The 17924-nt window shown below is 39.6% G+C and overlaps 1 protein-coding gene across 14 annotated transcripts in view; it reads right to left on the bottom strand.

Annotated features, from left to right (window-relative positions):
• Bcas3 (BCAS3 microtubule associated cell migration factor) overlaps positions 1-17924 on the bottom strand; it is a 478038-nt gene that overhangs the window by 278811 nt on the left and 181303 nt on the right. For 10 of the 14 annotated variants that reach the window (XM_040749387.1, XM_040749386.1, XM_040749389.1 and 7 more), the window contains exons 17-19: positions 11273-11317; positions 3243-3367; positions 124-289 (exon numbers count right to left, since the gene is read on the bottom strand). In XM_040749387.1, coding sequence (XP_040605321.1) covers positions 124-289; positions 3243-3367; positions 11273-11317 — 336 coding nt within the window. The remainder of the gene's footprint in view (positions 1-123; positions 290-3242; positions 3368-11272; positions 11318-17924) is intronic. The other 4 variants (XM_040749388.1, XM_040749393.1, XM_040749392.1 and 1 more) reach the window with 1 other exon arrangement.

Here is a 17924-nt window from a genome sequence, read left to right as displayed (position 1 = left end):
AATTATATATACAAGTAAACACATCACTGTGAGTGCATACAATTCCCAAGCATATATGCTGAGATTTCACAAAGGGTAACTTTTTAATCTTTCAGGTGGTGAGAATGAGGCAGGGAGGACTACCTAACAAGTGTCCAGCTGGCACGGGGTGACGTCATCATCTCCAGTGGTGTATCGTCACTTATCTTGGGAGCAGTACTGAGCGGTCGGGGCTCAATCATGTGTTCCACTAAGGTCCCGTAGCAACTGATGATGTAAAGGGATTCAACTACGACTTGTTTGGACTGATCTGCAAACAGATAATCAGGAGACATGTAATGGTAGTAGAGAAAGACCACAGCAAGAATTTTACATTATTTACATCTGGAGCTGCCAAAAGAAGTAAGAAGAGCTCTGTTCCATGGCATCCACACATCCCCCGAAGGTTCCTTGCATCAGCAAATGCCAACAAACACACCACCACATTTTCAAATACAAATCAATCTGTTTCAAGAATATACCATTATGTTCAAAAGAGTAATGTAGTTAAACACTATGTTATAAAAATTAGAATTTCTATATTACCCATTATCCCACATATTATGGAAAATAAATGGCATAGTAGGAATGGAAGGACTACCTGAAAAGGAATAATCTATGCAATAAAATTTAATTGCACTGGCTTGAACAACTGACCTACACGAAAAGCTAGGTGTGGAGCTAAGTCATCCTAACAGTTCTAGTTTTCTTAGAAGACTAAAATTTAGCAGGTGGGAGATGGCTCAAAAGACCAAACACAAGAGATTGAACTCAAACCCCACAACCCACCAAAAAACAAACAAAGAAATTCACCCCCCGAAAAGAAAAACAAATACCAAGATTGGGCATAATCAAAAATAACCTATAATCTCTGTGCCGAAAAGGGGTGGAGAGGGAGGATCATTGGGGTCACCCTGACCCTGAGTCAACCAAACAAGGCAGAAATAATAGAGCAGGACACCCAACAACTATTTCTGGCTTCTACACACACACACACACACACACACACACACACACACACACACACACACACACACACACAGAGAGAGAGAAACAGAGACAGAGACAGAGACAGAGACAGAGAGACAGAGATTCAGAGAGAGACAGAGACAGAGACAGATTGGGAACTTAAAAACACATCTTTTATCTGTGCAAGGCCATCAGCAGAAATAAATACAGCACTCTCACAACACAGGCTAAGCACAATGGGCCAAGGAACAGACAGAAATTCATTGTCAATTTGCCTGTGAACCAGAAACAATAAGGAAAAAAAAAAGTAAAGACCCTCCTCAAACTAGTTCTTAGTCTATTTCTCAATGGGATTACTGGATACTGAAGTAAAGGAAGACCAGCTATCCATAGAAAAATTAGTGCTGGGTGTGCATGTAATCAAATGACTTTATAGGACATGCACATGTATACACTGCCCGAGCAGGTTTGGTGCTGAATCTCATGTTTTACAGTAAGCAGAGGAGGACATAAGATTGCTTATGGACGCTGTGTGGGTTATCTTATCTCTGTGTAAGATGAATCAATTACAGCTGATTTGAAAAAGTAGCCAATCACCAGTCAGTGGGACATAAAGGAGTAGCAAGCAAAAGGGGTAATTAGGACAGAAGAGAGAAGCATTTGAAATCGAGCTTCACAGGTTTTAACGAGTAACAAAAAGTCCATCCGATAGCATCATTAAACCAAAGGCAGTAACAGAAAAAGAAAAAAAATAAAGATAGGATAAGAAAATGGGAGGCTTGCCTCCTCTACAGTACCCTTCCTAACCGGGAAGGCACCTGCTGAGCTAAGATCCTGTTACAAGGGAGTGGTCAATGAAAGGTGATAGCAAGGGAAATGGCTGGCATCTGCCTGCCAACAGTGAGCAGGGAGGAGAGCCATTTTTGCCAAGAACAAAACCAACTGTGGAACTAGCCTGGGGCAAGCCAGTGTGTGACCTAATTGAATCATAGTAAAGTAATCAGTGAAAATCATAACATTCAAAACTGTTTACTTGGTATATATATGTAAACGTTCTCTTCTACAGAGAGACCACAGGGAAGGTCTTAGGTTCAAGCCCTATAACTAGAAAAAAATATATATATATACATGATAACAAATCACATCCTAACACAATAATCACACAAACATTCTAGGTGTTGATCCTGGTGTTCAAAGTAGAGCCTAAAAACATAGCAACTGGGGATGGAGAGATGGCTTAGCGGTTAAGAGCAATGGAGCACCCACATGAGGTTCACCACAGGTAACTCAAGCTCTAGAGGGTCTGAAGGCCCTTTTAACTTCCATTAATACCCATCATACACTTGGTGTACATATACACATGCAGGTAAAACATTCATACATTTAAATTTTGAAGAAACACTTTAAAAAATAAAAAACAAAAACATGGTAATCTCACCAACTCAAAGGAACAACGATAACCACAAAACATGACACTTATTTCCCAGTAACAGTCTGACATTTTTGTTTTATTTGAGGCCTTGGGGATTCTGAGGTTTTGCTTTAAAAAAAAATGTGGTAGAAGCCACAGAGCTGGCTCAGCAGTTAGGAGCACTTGCTGCTCTTGCAGAGGGTTAAATTCACCCCCAAGCACAAACCCTGCTGCTCACAACCACCTGTAACTTCAGCTCCAGGGCACCGGCCATCCTCTGCAGGCAAATGCATTCACATGCACACAGGCCCCACACAGAAGCACAAGCATCTAACATTAACTAACACTGGTGAGATTAGTCAATCCCTAACTTACAAAATTTTCTCCTTCCTACTTCCGAGACAATAGTATGAAATTAACTTGTGCAAAACCTGAAAGTTACAGAGTGGGTACAAAACAGACAGTTTTGATCAAATGTGCAATGTTATTTACAAAAAAAAATTAAGTCAACCAGGCCAGGTGAGGTGACGCATTAGAGGAGGTTCCAGCATTAGAGAGGCAGAGGATGGCAATTTCTGTGAGTCCGAGGCTAGCCTGGCCTACATGTTAAATACAGCCAGGATTACATATAGAGACCTGATCTTGAAAATAAATAAAAACATGAGTGAATGGTAAATTCATTTTCCACTAGCGTGAGAAAATAGTTTTGATTCTCGGAGAGACTTGGTTAGTTAAGGCCAGACATGATAGCTATTACTTATAAAATTATCTAGGAGAGCCAGTTTCCCCATAACCTAAGAGGTAAATGCAGCAAGGCAAACCCAAGCGTCAGCAAACCACATACCTTTTTCTCGTTTCAGACCTGCATTGTTTGCAAACCACGACCTGGAAGTCCCAAACACTGCAGCAACGCAAAACTCGCCACCCATCGATTTGCTTGGTGAAATTTGTGGAGGTGGTTTAACTTTGCTTAAAAAGTAAAAGAACATTTAAAATTAACATGATGAACCACAGTCTTCCATATTAGTGAAGATTTTCCCCAAAATTAACCCCTGCAAAAACACTGAGGTGCTACATACAGTCATGCATTACCCTCAGAGAACCACTGACCAATGCAATGAGACAATGCAGGAGGTGACAGAAATGATTCCACAGTTAGAGAATCCTATTAGAAAGCTGGGTGGAGGCACACACCTGTGATTCCAGCTACTCAAGGGCCCCAGGCAGGAAGGATCATTTTTTTGTGCCTGGGATCCAAGGCTAGCCTCGGTAACATAGTATAGTGTCTCAACAAAAATAAAACAAATTGCTTTTGAACTGGGTGCTGGTTTCAGAATTACAGCCACTCCTTCCAGATGGCTGACATGTCCCTGGGAATGTTTCAATGGAGTAAAAGAAGGGACAGACACATCTTCAACATTAACAGTTCATTCTGACATCAAGACAAGAGACTGCTCATACAGTACATAGAAACAGCATGCAGGCAAATGTGGATGATTCCAAATGAAGCGTTGGTGGTGCTTGCAGATCCTCTACACTGAAGAATCACACGCTCTGGGAGAGAAAACGCAATGACCTATTGCAATTAAGAGTCACCCATCTTCCTGGCTGTTGTTTGGCTGGACTTGGGAAAATGATTTTTTCTATTTTGTTCAGTGAAAAGTCCAGGACAGAGCTAAATACTGAAAGCTTACCAAACACGTATCTGTTCTCTCTTTGCTATGAACAAGATGTATGTACTAACCACTGTTATCTAGTGACCTGCACTAAAAACCCACTTCCCTTTGTTGTGCACAATACATTTTATATCCTTTTATTCTACTTTCAAGCTTTCAACTCTTTCCATTCTTGAAGTTCTGTTCTCTTTTGAATTATCAAATTTCTCAATGTTAATTAGCAATTTTACAACCACCCCCCAAAGATTACCTTTCTAACTCATAGCCCAGAAGATGACACCACTGGCAAGAGCATCACAGCCCTGACGGATACCATGAAGCTAGGGCCCTGAGGCTCAGCTTGCAGTGAGTCCACTGGGAACTATGACCACCACCTTCTTCTATTGCTTTACTTTATCTCATTATCTCCTCCTAGATGTGTTGCAATGGGAAGATTGGTTTCTGGGGACAAGAAGAAACCAAACTTGGAATGATCCATCCCTGTCATTCATTAGTTACATGACTTTTCCCTAAGTAACTTCCCACTTGGAGCTCAATGCCTACTGTTGAGGGTTGGGGACTGTATTGGTTCTCACAGTGTGGTCGCCAGATAACAGAACCACTGAGAACTTCTCAGACGTTTGAGCAAATACTAACCAGGCCCATCCCAGATGGCATAAAGCAAAAGTTTGCAACAATCTGTGCAAATTTTCTGAGGCTCCTCCCTGTCCCTAGCAGATTATACAGTGTATTCAAGGCTGAAAATCTACTACTTTAAAGAAAGCAAGCCAGGCTCTTGGGGGCGGGGCCTTCACATTTCATAATATGACACACATTCCATCTACAGCTCACAAGCCTAACCTATTTTTCAGATCATACTTTAGTAACCTCACTTTTCCTGTCCCTGAAACACTCTCCATCCAATTTCCCAAGATTTCTGTGTTGACACTTTTGAGAGAGAGAGAGACAGAGAGAGACAGAGAGAGAGAGAGAGAGACAGAGAGAGAGAGAGAGAGAGAGAGAGAGAGAGAGAGAGAGAGAGAGAGAGAGAGAGAGAGAGAGAGAGAGAGAGAGAGAGAGATGCTGCCCTAATCGGTTCAGCTAAACTTCCACTTTGAACCGAATCTGTTAGTACACACTGTAGTGTACAAAAAGTCCACTTCTTACAACCACTCATTAATACTTAAGGAACACAATGTTCCCACTAAATCACATACACATAGAAAATGTCAAAACCAATTGTGGGCAGAATCAGAGAAGAGCAAAGCATCACATCACTCTGATGAGTGGTTTATGTGATGTCGTGGCTGTGGTCCCACACTTTCCTCTCTGGCAGCTGTTCTGCACAGTGACCCACCAGAACAGCAACAGCATCCAGTACTGCACGTGTGTGCCCTCCCGATATCTTGGTCACTTAAAGCCACAACTGATGATCTGGCTGTGCGTTCCCTTGTGTGTGCTGCCCTTCAACACTTCTCACTCCAGCGCTGACTGACTAACCCTGAGCTGACAAACTTCTGTGACGGCCATCTGTGACCTGCCCTTGGCCACTGTAGCCCTTAGGGTCTCGAGGGCTATGGGGAAGGAGAGAGAAACCACTGCGGAGTGTTTACTGTTACTTGTGTGTGTAAAGGTGTGTGTGCACTTCTATGTCCATGTGTGTGGACACCTGAGGCCAAAGTCAGGTGTCATCTTCTACTGCTCTCTACATCGCTGTTGTTATGATGTCGTGGTCATCATTATTATTGTTACTTTGGAGACAGCTCTCTACTGACTGGTTGGTCAGCAAGATCTGGGGATCCACCTGTCTGCCTCACCTCTCACCCTGCCCTCCTCTCCAGGCTGGAATTACAGACATTTGATACCAGGCATTACTTTTTATTTGGGTGCTGGGAATCTGAATTCTGGCCCTCTTGCTTACACTACCTCCATAGCCTCTGCTAAAGAGTTACTTTGAGAAGTGTTTGCAGCTGTGGAACTACACTATCAGGAGCCAGTGGCACTACAATGTATAAGCAAGCTTCACAGAGACAGGTTCAAATTGCCAAATTATCAGATGAGATTTTTGTTGTGGTTTGGTATTAACTTAAGCACGTAATAACAAGTGGCCTTGCCCATTTCAACAGACAAAATATGGTTCCTCTAAAGTACTTAAACAGACTCAAAAATAATACTGGGACAAAAGACCAGCTTTCTAACAGAAGCATGAAAAGTGTGAAAAATGAAAGGGCATCAATGTATACTTTGATAACATTCTATAGATTCATCAACTTACATTTCATTAAGCCTGAATTAGTAACAGCTAAATTTCATTATACTTATTCTATAGGCTTCACATTATTCCATTTTGAAAACTAGCACACAAACTCAAATGTGTTATATTTTATGGTAAAATTGTGTTAGATTTATGAAATTATTACTTTATTCCTATATTTCATCATTTATCCTTTATCCAGTGATTGATAGGAAATCAGCAAATCTCGTGAGTTATGAAGTCAATTTGAATAAAGACTTTTTTTTAATCTGTGCTCCTCACATGCCGCAGTGCTGAACAGGGAGGGAAGCATATTTGGGGGAGCTAGTTCGCATCAAGTTATTTCCAACATCAGTCTCCACCAGGCATCACTTTGTCATTTAAGCAAAACAGAAACATAAAAATATGTGCACGCATATTTTATATGTTTTATATTTTATATATTATAAAAGAGATAATGTAATTTAAAAAAGAATGCTACTTAGAAATATATTTTTTAATGTGTTCTACTCAAAGTTAGAATTTTTAATTCTGGCACCATTTGCTCCTAATCTTAATTAAAACAAAAAAATATATATAAATATATGTGCAAGAATGCCTAGTAGGACCAAACAGTTTCTTCTTATGTGTGCATGCAACAGGCACCACATGAACCTTTCTACAACCACCCAGAGTAGAAGACTGTAACATTAATCTCATTTTTTGCTTGCCCTCAACACCATTCTCCTCAGAAGGGGTCTCAACGAGTCCCAAAAGAGAACACTGGCCAACCAAAAAAGGTCTCCTCTGTTTGTGCAATGACTTCACTTTATTTACTTAACCCTATGCACTTATTATATTGATAATACACTGATTAAAATAATCTTAATTGTTGTACAGAATTTAACTGAATTGATTATATGGATTCACCAGTGAGTGGGAATTAAAGAATCATACAGGAGAACACAGCATGCATACTGACAGTATAGAGACACAGAGCAGAACACAGCAGTCCCCTAGACAATCGCTCAGATGCCTTCCTACTGATACTTTCTGTCTCTTTTCTACATCAAGCATTTGCTTTAACTTTTCAGAAAAACATAAAAGAAAAACGAAATGAACACAACATTTGCCAATCAGGGCAAAATAAGTCTTAAAATACTACATGCAATAAGCCCTTCCTAAGGAACCCAAGAGGAAAACAACACACAAACACAAACACCGTGGTAAATAAAAGGAGGGAGTTCAATTCTGTCACTTCCTCTGAGAAAACCCTTAAGAATGGGCTCTATTCTCGCTGCCAGCTCAGCAAATATCACATCATTTCCCAGATGTATGGAAAGTCTTAAAACCTTCCATCACTGTCTAGATTACCACTGGTTTTCTCTAGCCTGCTTTACATTTGAATGAAAACAAGAAAGAAAGAAACAGACAAAAACAGCCTTCCCTCTAGAGACACCTGCTTTAGGAATAAAGGACAGTGATTTCCACCCAGATAACTGTGCACCCCAGGGAGGGACAGAAGCTGAAGCCTGGGGTACCACACTCAGCAGGTAGCCCAGGGTGCTGAGAGAGGGAAGCAGCTTGACAGGAGCTGAGACAGAAGCACCATTTCTTTCCTTTACAAAGACGGAAGAAAATGCTCAATATTTGAGTTTGAGTAGAAACAAACATTAAGAATTTCAATGACTAGAAAGTGACTGAAAATCAGTTTTCCTTATGAAATTTGTTAGTTTCTGTGGAATGAAGCTTTTCAAAAGAATTTAGAAATTTTCTCTCATTCTCTAATTTTTCCCCTAAAAATAGACTGGAGAGGCTATAATAGAACTGCTTAGACAATTAAAAACATTGATAACCCATGCAAACTTACTTATACTATGGTATTATAAATTATTCTTAAAGGTTTAAAAGAAAACACAACAGGTAAAAAACAGATCTCATCTACACACATAACCTTAAAGATGAAACCGTGAAATTTTCAAATAGTCTCAGAACAGGGACCATTTAGTAAAAACCACAGACTATAATTCCATACTTATATTTTACTTGTTTTTCAAAGGTAACTGTAAGTAACACAGAGGCAATTTAAGAATAAGGGCTATTTTCCTGGACACATAAGCATGACTGTCTGCTATACATGCATACAACTTTTGGAAATCTCTTTAGAAATAGAAGGTAAAACCCAGTACCACATCACATTAACACAGTATTGTCAATGTGAAAATTTAAATTCCACAGGAAGTGTCCCCATAGGTTGAGGCAGAAGGACTTTCCAAACTTTACCAGTCTGGGCTACACAGTAATTTCCAGGCCAGCATAGGCTACAATATGGGATGGATTTTGTCTCAACAAATCAACAACAAAAATTTCAATGGCCTCTCAAAACAACAAACATACAACATGGAAAGTACTGGAAATGCCTAAATTGAGTACTACTGTCAAAGATAGCCTATACCACTTCATCCCCAGCCTGCTATGATATCAAAGGGGGTAAATGCTGTTTTAAATGTTCTCATCTGAAACTGCATTAATTTAAAGACTTAAAGTTCTTTACTGAAGAATAAAGAATTAATATGAACTGTGACATATCAAAAGCAAAAAAACCTTAACTAAGTACAAATGTTGTAACCCAAAACTAATTTTTGAAAATTGTAAGAAATTTACATTTTAAAAGAAGCTAAAAAGAATTCATGCTCACCTAATATATATGTATTGCCTTAACTGGAAGCACTATAAACATACTTATTTAGCATGATGTTTTATTTTAGAGCGGTAAATAAAAACATTCTCAAGTTGAATGTTAAGTATCATGGAAAAACAGCAAATGCTGCGGAAACAAAGAGGCTCTCATAAACAACATGGAAGAACTTGTCAAATCTATATTCATTTTGCTGCCTTAATTTGAGGTTTCATTAAGATCTTAATGGAAAAAACATGCACCCTGGTAATGTAGCGCATTTAAAAGGAGGACCTTCAGTCTAGTGTAAGTGACTAAAAACGAGTTTCTTGTGAGCTAACGATGGCATCAAACAAACCACAAAGCAGTCTTCTGGAAGACAGGCAGTGATTTAGAAGTCGACTATATTTCATAGATCCTTTTCTTTAATCTGGCTCTTTTAATCTTGTTTCAACCTCAAATCATTTCTGGTTGACAAGTGCTTTTGCTTAAATGTGAGGAACACATAAGCTGTTGGGGGAATGGACTTTTCTTATTTAACATACAACATTTGTAAGTCCATCTTTAGTTGCATGTCAAAACTTCAATCTTTATTAACATGCAAAAACTCTTTTCTTTGTACTCAGAATGAGGAATTTATCCTCAAATGGAATTTATTTCCACATTTAGTACGCAAAGACATTTAATCATATTTTGGATTTGGCATGTAAAATGCCCTGCTCCCCCTAAGCCAGCAGAGTATCTTACTAGTTTTGAGAAGAAAACTGATTTACAAAAAGAAACTTTCAGAGGATTTGTCTCTGTATATTCCAAATTTGTTTTAAAAAAGTTTTATCTAGCACTGTACTATAAAGGTAGATATTTGATAGAGATTCACTTTCTATTACCTAGGCCTTGATAATGAAAACTTCCATTCCTAGGTCACAGGAACTCTGAAAATGTTCCGTGAAACAATAGCTCACTATAAAAGACTGGTTAGTTTTGAAGACAGAATCTTATTACATGTCCTAAGCTGGACTTAACTTGCTGTCCTATTGTCTGCCTCCAGGTGCTACAATTCCATGCATGTAACACATGCCAAGATAAAACACTGTTCAAAATATAACAGGACACAAGGAACAAGTCTTAGCAGCAGTTATGAGGACAAGAAAAATGTGACAAACTTAAACATTCTAATTTAACAAAGTTCATAAATATCTTACATTTCTCAAAACTTCCTTTTCCTCATGTGTTCTTAAGAACTATAAACAGCTTGGCATGTTGGCACATGTCTCAAGTCATAGCACTCAGGGAGCTGAGGCAAGAGGACACTGCAAGTTGGAGACAGATCTGGTCTAGATAGCAATTCTACACTAGCCAGGTCTACGTAATGAGACCCTGTCCGGAGGCAAAGCACATGTCTAATTTTAAGAAGTATCTTTTCAGATAGGGTGTCCACCCCAGCACTGGAAGGGGCGGTCCACAGCAGTTACTACTATTCAGTGAGTGGCTACTGTGTACCACTGTCACCATGTACTACAATGCATTTATACATTACAAGCACAGTTAGCCCTCACAATGAACCCACAGAACAGTTGCTAATGCTGATCTCACCACATATATAGGGAAAAAAGGAAACAGAAGACTACGGTATCTGAGTATCTGGGATCAGTTAAAATAGGAGCTGGTATGTAAGAGCAAGGCAGCTTAAAGCATTTTGTATCAGACCCTTAACACGTTCTGATTGACACTGTAAGTGAAGATATGAAACAGTCTTTTCTGTGGTTATCACACCTTACACTGATCCGGTTCAACAGGATGTCATGGGGTTTTATCAGAAATATGCATTCCTTGACCTTATTTGCAGCTCCTTAAATACCTAATCTATTCAAAACAGAGTTCAACACAGTCCTTTTGGGACCAAATAAAACACACTGCAACTTTGCCCCTGATGTATTTGTATTTAAAAGAAACTTCTATTCTCTAGTATTAAGCATAATAAATAAGGAACTTCATATTCAAAGCACTCTACTTGGGGTTAGACCTCCTTATACTATTCACCAGCAAGGTGAGAGACCCTTTTGTCATGTTTAAAAACATGAAAAACAAAACAAATATGGTTTTTGTAGAAAAAAAATGTTTTGAAGGACTCAAGTAAAATGAAAGTAACTACTTTTTAAATGTTTAAATATCAACATTCATGACTACTTGTCGAGAAACTTGGTGCATCTATCGGTGATCAGGCCATGCAACTGAAAACAAACTACAAACAGTTACTTTTTGAGAGTACGGCAAATGAATTAGGCATGCGGGACTGAACGGGAACTCACCATGGAGCTTTTATGGAAAAACACCCCGCTCCAAAGAGATAAGGCCTTGGTGGAAAAGGGGGGAAAATGTACAAAAAATTAGAGGAAAACTCATTCAACATTAGTAAATACAAGTATATTGTACTGTTATAGAGTCTGATAAAAATAACTCAAAATTAATAATCATTAGCAATTCTGCCACATGTGATAGAACCAATAAGTATGTGAGGTACAGAAACAAGGCCCTTAGTTTTCATAGAAATGTAGATTAAAATTTTTTTCTATTTCTCCCCCTTTTCTGGAGCACCCCTGCAGCACTTCTAACTTAAAATAAAATTCACTACTGAAGCCCTTGAACACGAAGTGCAAATTAAATGGGATAATCAGATGAAGAAGAACAATTACTATGTGAGACACAAAATGTTCAGTCTTAGCTAAAGATGACTGGACTCTGACATAACAATGCTTGTGCTCCCCCATTGCTGTCTCAGGCATACAGTTCTCAAGCTGCTCATTTGCAGTAAGCTGAACTGCATGTTCTTCTGTGGGTCACTGGCAAAAAACGATGGAAGGATTTCTACTTCTGGTCCCATTCCTGGTAATTAGTACAAGAACACAGCCTCCTCACCTGTCTGCAAGTAGCAATGGTAGACAATACTCAACTGTAGCTATGTTTGAAATACCACAGGGGATACAAAGTCAGAATTCAATGAAACACGCATTTCTGCTTAAAATTCAGTTCCCAGTATTTAAGGCATGCTGTGCACAAATAAGACTTGGTAATATAATTATATTTTTAAAAAATTTAATATGGCATCTGACATTTGGAAGACATAAGAAATTGAAGGGGACATATTAGTAAGCCATGGTTATTTCCTTTTTCAAAATTGGAGACTATAACATTAAGGAGAAAGATAATCCTGGTAATTAACATTAACTTCCAAGCAAACAGAGTGCATTCCAGAACAAATTAAAGGTTGAGCAAAATGTCCTCACAATAGTGAGCATGATTCTGGGGTTCAGAATGCAATAAACACAAAGACAGACTGAGAGCCATGAGCCGTAAGTGCAGGAAAAGAGACAACAGGGAAATGGGGATAGGCCGGCCAGCCCTCTAACAGTTTAGTTTCTGGCAAAGACAAAACCAGAAAACCCAACAGTGGCCTCCCATCATTTTCTTCTGTGACCCACAGAACATTAATATTAAGTTGCCCAAAAACAGTGCATAAAAACAAGATTGAAAGACCAAGTGAATGAATGTAGTTTTTGTTTGTAAGACATTTCACTATTACTCAATGATGTTGGCATTCTGCTATAGGGCAAAGTAAACATACTTTTTAACATCACAGACCAAGCTGGGAGTCTAAGTTGCTGCATTTCAAAATTGCCGCTGAGTTAAGCCAACGGAGCCCAAATGTTTACTCCATTATATGACACTGAAGAAAAGAATTCTGGTCACATCTACTTGACTTCAAGATTTACTGATTACATCAGAACTCTTATGTCACTCACAAGAGCTCATTCTCTACTTTGAAAACACTTGAACTGTCCAATGTCTCCACAGTATAAGGACCCTGTACATCAATGAGCAAAAAAAAAAACAAGGGTAATGCGGTTTCTAAATGCTAAAAATACTTCAGAAATGAAGCAAATTTTTTTGGCAGACAGTACTCACCTTTCATTTAAGTTATTATAAGAACACCCCAAATATTACACTACTCTGAATGATTCTGTTAGAAATGCTGGCATCAGGAATAGCCCCATGGAGTCCTGGTTTGTACTCTACAGAGCCTATGGACAGCCCTCAACTGCGCTCAAGTTTCAACATAGAGCTGAATTCTGATTATTGACAGGGATAACGAATACTCGAATATTCACAGACACACAGATATCTGTAGAGTAAGGAACTTGGAAGTTTGTATTGAAATTGTCTACTCAGTCCTCTAGAACTCAAAAGACTTCTCCATTGGTTTCAAAAAACAATAAAAAGCCGGGCGGTGGTGGCGCACGCCTTTAATCCCAGCACTCGGGAAGCAGAGGCAAGCGGATCTCTGTGAGTTCGAGACCGGGCTAAACCGATAGCCTCCGAAACAATACAGAGAAACCCTGTCTCGTAAAAACAAAACAAAACGAAAAAACAATAAAAAATGGAACAAAATCTATCTGTCTTTAGATTAAAAAACTAACAATCAAAACCCCACTAAACTAAGTAAGACCCCAACATTCTCACCTATAGAGAAAGAAAATACTTTCTACTGGGTTTTAAGCTTCCTGATTTATAACACAGAAACACACTTCACCCCAACAAATGAAAAGTAAACCTAAACAAACAAACAAAACCCCTTGATTTCTTTCCAGAAGTTACGGCATGTTACTAATGTCATCAGTCACATACTGGCCCCACCATACCATGTGACACCAAAGGAGGAGGCCCTAGGCCCTAAGTCAGCAGCAACACAGGCATCTCTACAGACAACAGGGTCACCACTCACAGTGTGACCCAGCTGCTTTGGTTAAAAGTTGCTCAACCTCCATCCAGAAATGATCCACTGTCCAACCGTTCCACAGAAAGGAGGAGGGCTGGAGCACAGGGTGAGAACCTAGGATGGTATGTAGATTTGGCATGCATCCAACTCACATTTGCCCACTTCTGGCCTGGTCTGGAAGACTGGACCTCTGCCATGTACATGTGAAAGATCTACCGACTCCAAAGAAGTACAGTGACTCACACCACTACTGACTGGGGGTAGTGCCAGCTGCTCCTTTGAAATGTCCCTGCTTAATCTTTCTTCGGTAGCAAAAGAATGAAAATATGAAGTCACAAAGTCCAGGTCCATGATCCAGCTGTCTTCACCCATGACTGTCCTCACACGCCCGACACTGAAAGCCCACAGCTGTAGTTTCCTACTGAAAGAGACTGTACGAGTGTGAATGGTGGATAAACTAAGGCAGGCTGTATTAAGTAGTGAACTCAGATTACTAAAGATGGATCTGAAGAATTCACAATCTCTGTAAGTTTTAGCAGGATTAGCAAACCCACCACACAAAACCTGCCCCCTGTGTCCCTGTGTCATAACTATGTTCCTGTTGTTCTGAATTCCAATTGAAAAACATAACAAAATATCATCTACTCAATGAACTAAAACTCCAGCAATGGGCAGTGGGGCGCACACCTTTAATTCTAGCACTGAAGAGGCAGAGGCAGGGGGATCTCTGTAAGTTCAATACAGCCTGTTCTACAGAGTGAGTTCCAGGACAGCCAGAGTGACACTGAAAAACTGTTTTCTCAGAAAAAAAGAAACAAAACCAAAAACTGTCTGACACACACAGGCCCTCCCACAGCAGCACACGCACACACACGCACAGAGGCAAAATCTACACAAAAATTAAAGACACTATCTTGGACTGGAAAGATGGTTCAAACTTTAAAAGCACCGACTGCTCTTCTAGAAAACCTAGGTTCAATTCCCAGCAACCACATGGCAGCTCACAACTGTCTGAAGCTCCAGTTCCAGGGAATCTAACACCCTCACACAGACATATGGGCAGATAAAACACCATAGTACATAAAATACAAACAAATTAATTACAAACAAACAAACTAAAAAAAAACACCCTCTTAGTTGCAGCAATGTGGTTGAATCTGGAGGACAAATAACTAAGTGAAATAAAATTAAATTCTAGATGTTTATTAGGGTATTATTTAATTCCTTATAAACTAATATGAAATTACCTGGCCATTAATTCTCAAAGGAATTCCCAGAGAATCTCACAAAACAGTAATGAATAGAACTTTAAAAGGTGGTTCAGTGGTTAGAGCACTGACTATACACACTTCATGAGGACCTGGATTCAATTCCCAGCTCTCAGACTGGCTCACAGCTGCCTGTGACTCCAATTCTAGGGCATCTGATATGAACATACTTAAAGCTCTGTAACCTGATTCTAGTGGTAAAGGGTTACTCTTAAATCTGTTTAATCAACAGGTCTGGGGAAAGATGGGGGGGCAGGGGAAGCCCTTGAGTGAGTTTGTTCTTCTGCCTCAGTTTTCTGGGTGCTGGTACTACACATATATCAGCCTGCCCAACCCTCTTCCCTCTCCAGAGTTAAGGCAGAAACCAGAATGTAAAAGATAAGTTCCACAAGCAGACTCCATCAATTCTATTTTTCAGCTGATCAAGTTCTGTGATCAACCAAAGCGTAGGGATCAGAATGACTCCATAGAGATGAGAACTGTAAGAAGAGAAAAGCGCGCGCGCGCGCGCGTGTGTGTGTGTGTGTGTGTGTGTGTGTGTGTGTGTGTGTGTGTGTAATACTTAAGCGAGCCTATTTATTTTTAAATTACTTTTAAAGGCTCTACTGCCACTGTGTGTACTTTCTCTTAAGCAAATAGCATGAATCCCATTTCCTCCTCCATTTCTGCAAATTAGCCCTCATGTCATTCCCAACTTTTAATTTGTTCATTAATCTAATTCTAACTGCTCCCTGCCAGGCAGGTCTATGGCACTGGTGGTGGTTTTCAATCTGCTGATCCGTAGGACAAACTGAAGCTGAAACAGACAGCTAACTAATTTGAGACATATTTGGCATGCCATTTTAAATTACAAACTCAAGATGTGAAAGATTTTCATTAGAAAAGTATAGATAATGTTGAAGTCCTTCCATATGCGACAGAAGAGAGACTAGCATAGCATAAATAATGTCAAACTTCTGTTGACTGCTATGCCCGTTGACTTTCAATATGGTATATAGTAGACATCTTTCAAATAAAAAATCCGCAGATTTACAGCGAAATGCAATAAACTATGGTATGGTTTAAGTACTCTACTTATTTGGCGCAAAAACTAGAAACCCAAACTATGGTAAATATATTACACATGTAGACAAAGTGCACACACTCAAATGAAAATGCACTCTTGATTAGGTTATATCTGGAACCAAACCCTCAGAGCTCTACTATTCAAACTAATGGTTACAAGAGAGAAGGTGGCAAATTACTATGTTCTATGGTGTACGGGGTCTTTTTCCAAATCTTTCCTTCTTAATTCTCTGAAGTTAGCCTATAAGGTTTGCGGTTGAAATGAAAGTCTAAGTAAGTCAAGGTGAACGGAGTTGAACTGAATTAAAATAAGGAATGGATTTTTATTATTATGAAAATGTCATTTACTCTGAAACAAGACCTAATGACAAACTTGTTTTAAAAATATCAGCTGTAGCCATTCAAATAAATGCTATTAAGTGCTTCAATGGCTGTGAGAAACACACACCTGTTTACTCAGTGTGGCTCAGAGGGCTCAACAGAGAGTCAGGCTTCAGTGAGGCAATGAGATCAAAGAACTGCCGGGAATGCATGCATCCACATGGGAATTCTTCTCATATGAGGAAACGTACATAGGACACTGAAAGTAAGTACAAATGTCCACATGAGACCCAGGAGTGCACAGGACCCTCTCTACTTTAAAAGGACAGGGTCCAAGGTTTCAAGATACTTACAAAGAATGAACACACGTGAAGGTGGGGAAAGAAGCGGCTAGAACAATGTGAACGAGCGCCGCTTCTATTCACTCCCAATGGGTTCCGTCCAGCTCAGCGCAAAGAAGTAACTTCATTCTCAATTCCCATGAAACTGGTTCAACCTCATTCTAGCATAAACTGTTCTCTTGTGTCCATAAAATTTGCATATATCTATCATCTTAGATTTAAAGCACATAAAATGCAATGGCAAATTAGCTATTACTTAGCATTGACAATTATTCTCTTTTGATTCAATTGAACCAAATGACTATGAAATGCTGCTACTAAATTCTACTACAGAAATTTAATCTCCAAAAGACAGAACAACCCCTCGTTTTGTTTCCCTTTAGTGGGGAGCCTTTTTCCCTCCCTAGCTGCGTTCCTCCTTCCTCTCACTCTTCCTTACTTCCTTGTGGTGCTGAGAACTAAACCCATAGCCTCACACATGCAAAGCAAGTGCTCTCCCACTGAGCTGAAGGTCTTCTTTATTTCTCTATTATTACGATGCAGCCCTCCTGTACCAGACCAACAGAAAATGAACTCTGTCTACATGAGTGATCACTAAAGCCAAATAATTCTAGCACTTCCCTTGCCCTCATCCAAACTCAGCATGCGCGTTAAGCAGCAGCTGTTGCCATCAGAGGCCCTCTTTCCTCCAAGGGATGCTTCAAGGTATCAACAGGAAGGTGTAAATACAGCTGTCTTCTGCCATTTGTAGTTGTACTGTCCTCTGTGTGCAGAGGAGTGAGACAGATGGTCCCGACACTGCACATGCTTTCACGGACATATATTTGTAAAAATAAGAGGACAGATGTTAAGCATGGTGAAGACACAGTTTGTACCCTGAAGAGTTAAGCTGAGGTTTGTGTCTCAAAAAGGACATCTGAACCCTTGAGTCCCGGACATCTTCACAGTTCTGCAATGGAATTCTAACACTCGTGGGTATTCTATGCCTTTGCACAGAATACCCACAAATGAGACAAATGGCAGTTGTTCTACCTAACAACTCAACATAGTACCATGTGTCCCTGAAAAGTTGTGGATTTACATGTCTGAAATGGGTGAGTTCTGTGTCCTCTTTCTAAATCATCCATGGGACCCACTCCTTGTCAACTGCATTTTAAAAGCACTAGGAAAAGTGTGGGTAACACAGCATTTT

Source organism: Mesocricetus auratus, unplaced genomic scaffold (genome assembly GCF_017639785.1).
Source record: "Mesocricetus auratus isolate SY011 unplaced genomic scaffold, BCM_Maur_2.0 Super-Scaffold_100007, whole genome shotgun sequence".
Classification (NCBI taxonomy): domain Eukaryota; kingdom Metazoa; phylum Chordata; class Mammalia; order Rodentia; family Cricetidae; genus Mesocricetus; species Mesocricetus auratus.
This window is presented reverse-complemented; position numbering and strand designations above follow the sequence as displayed.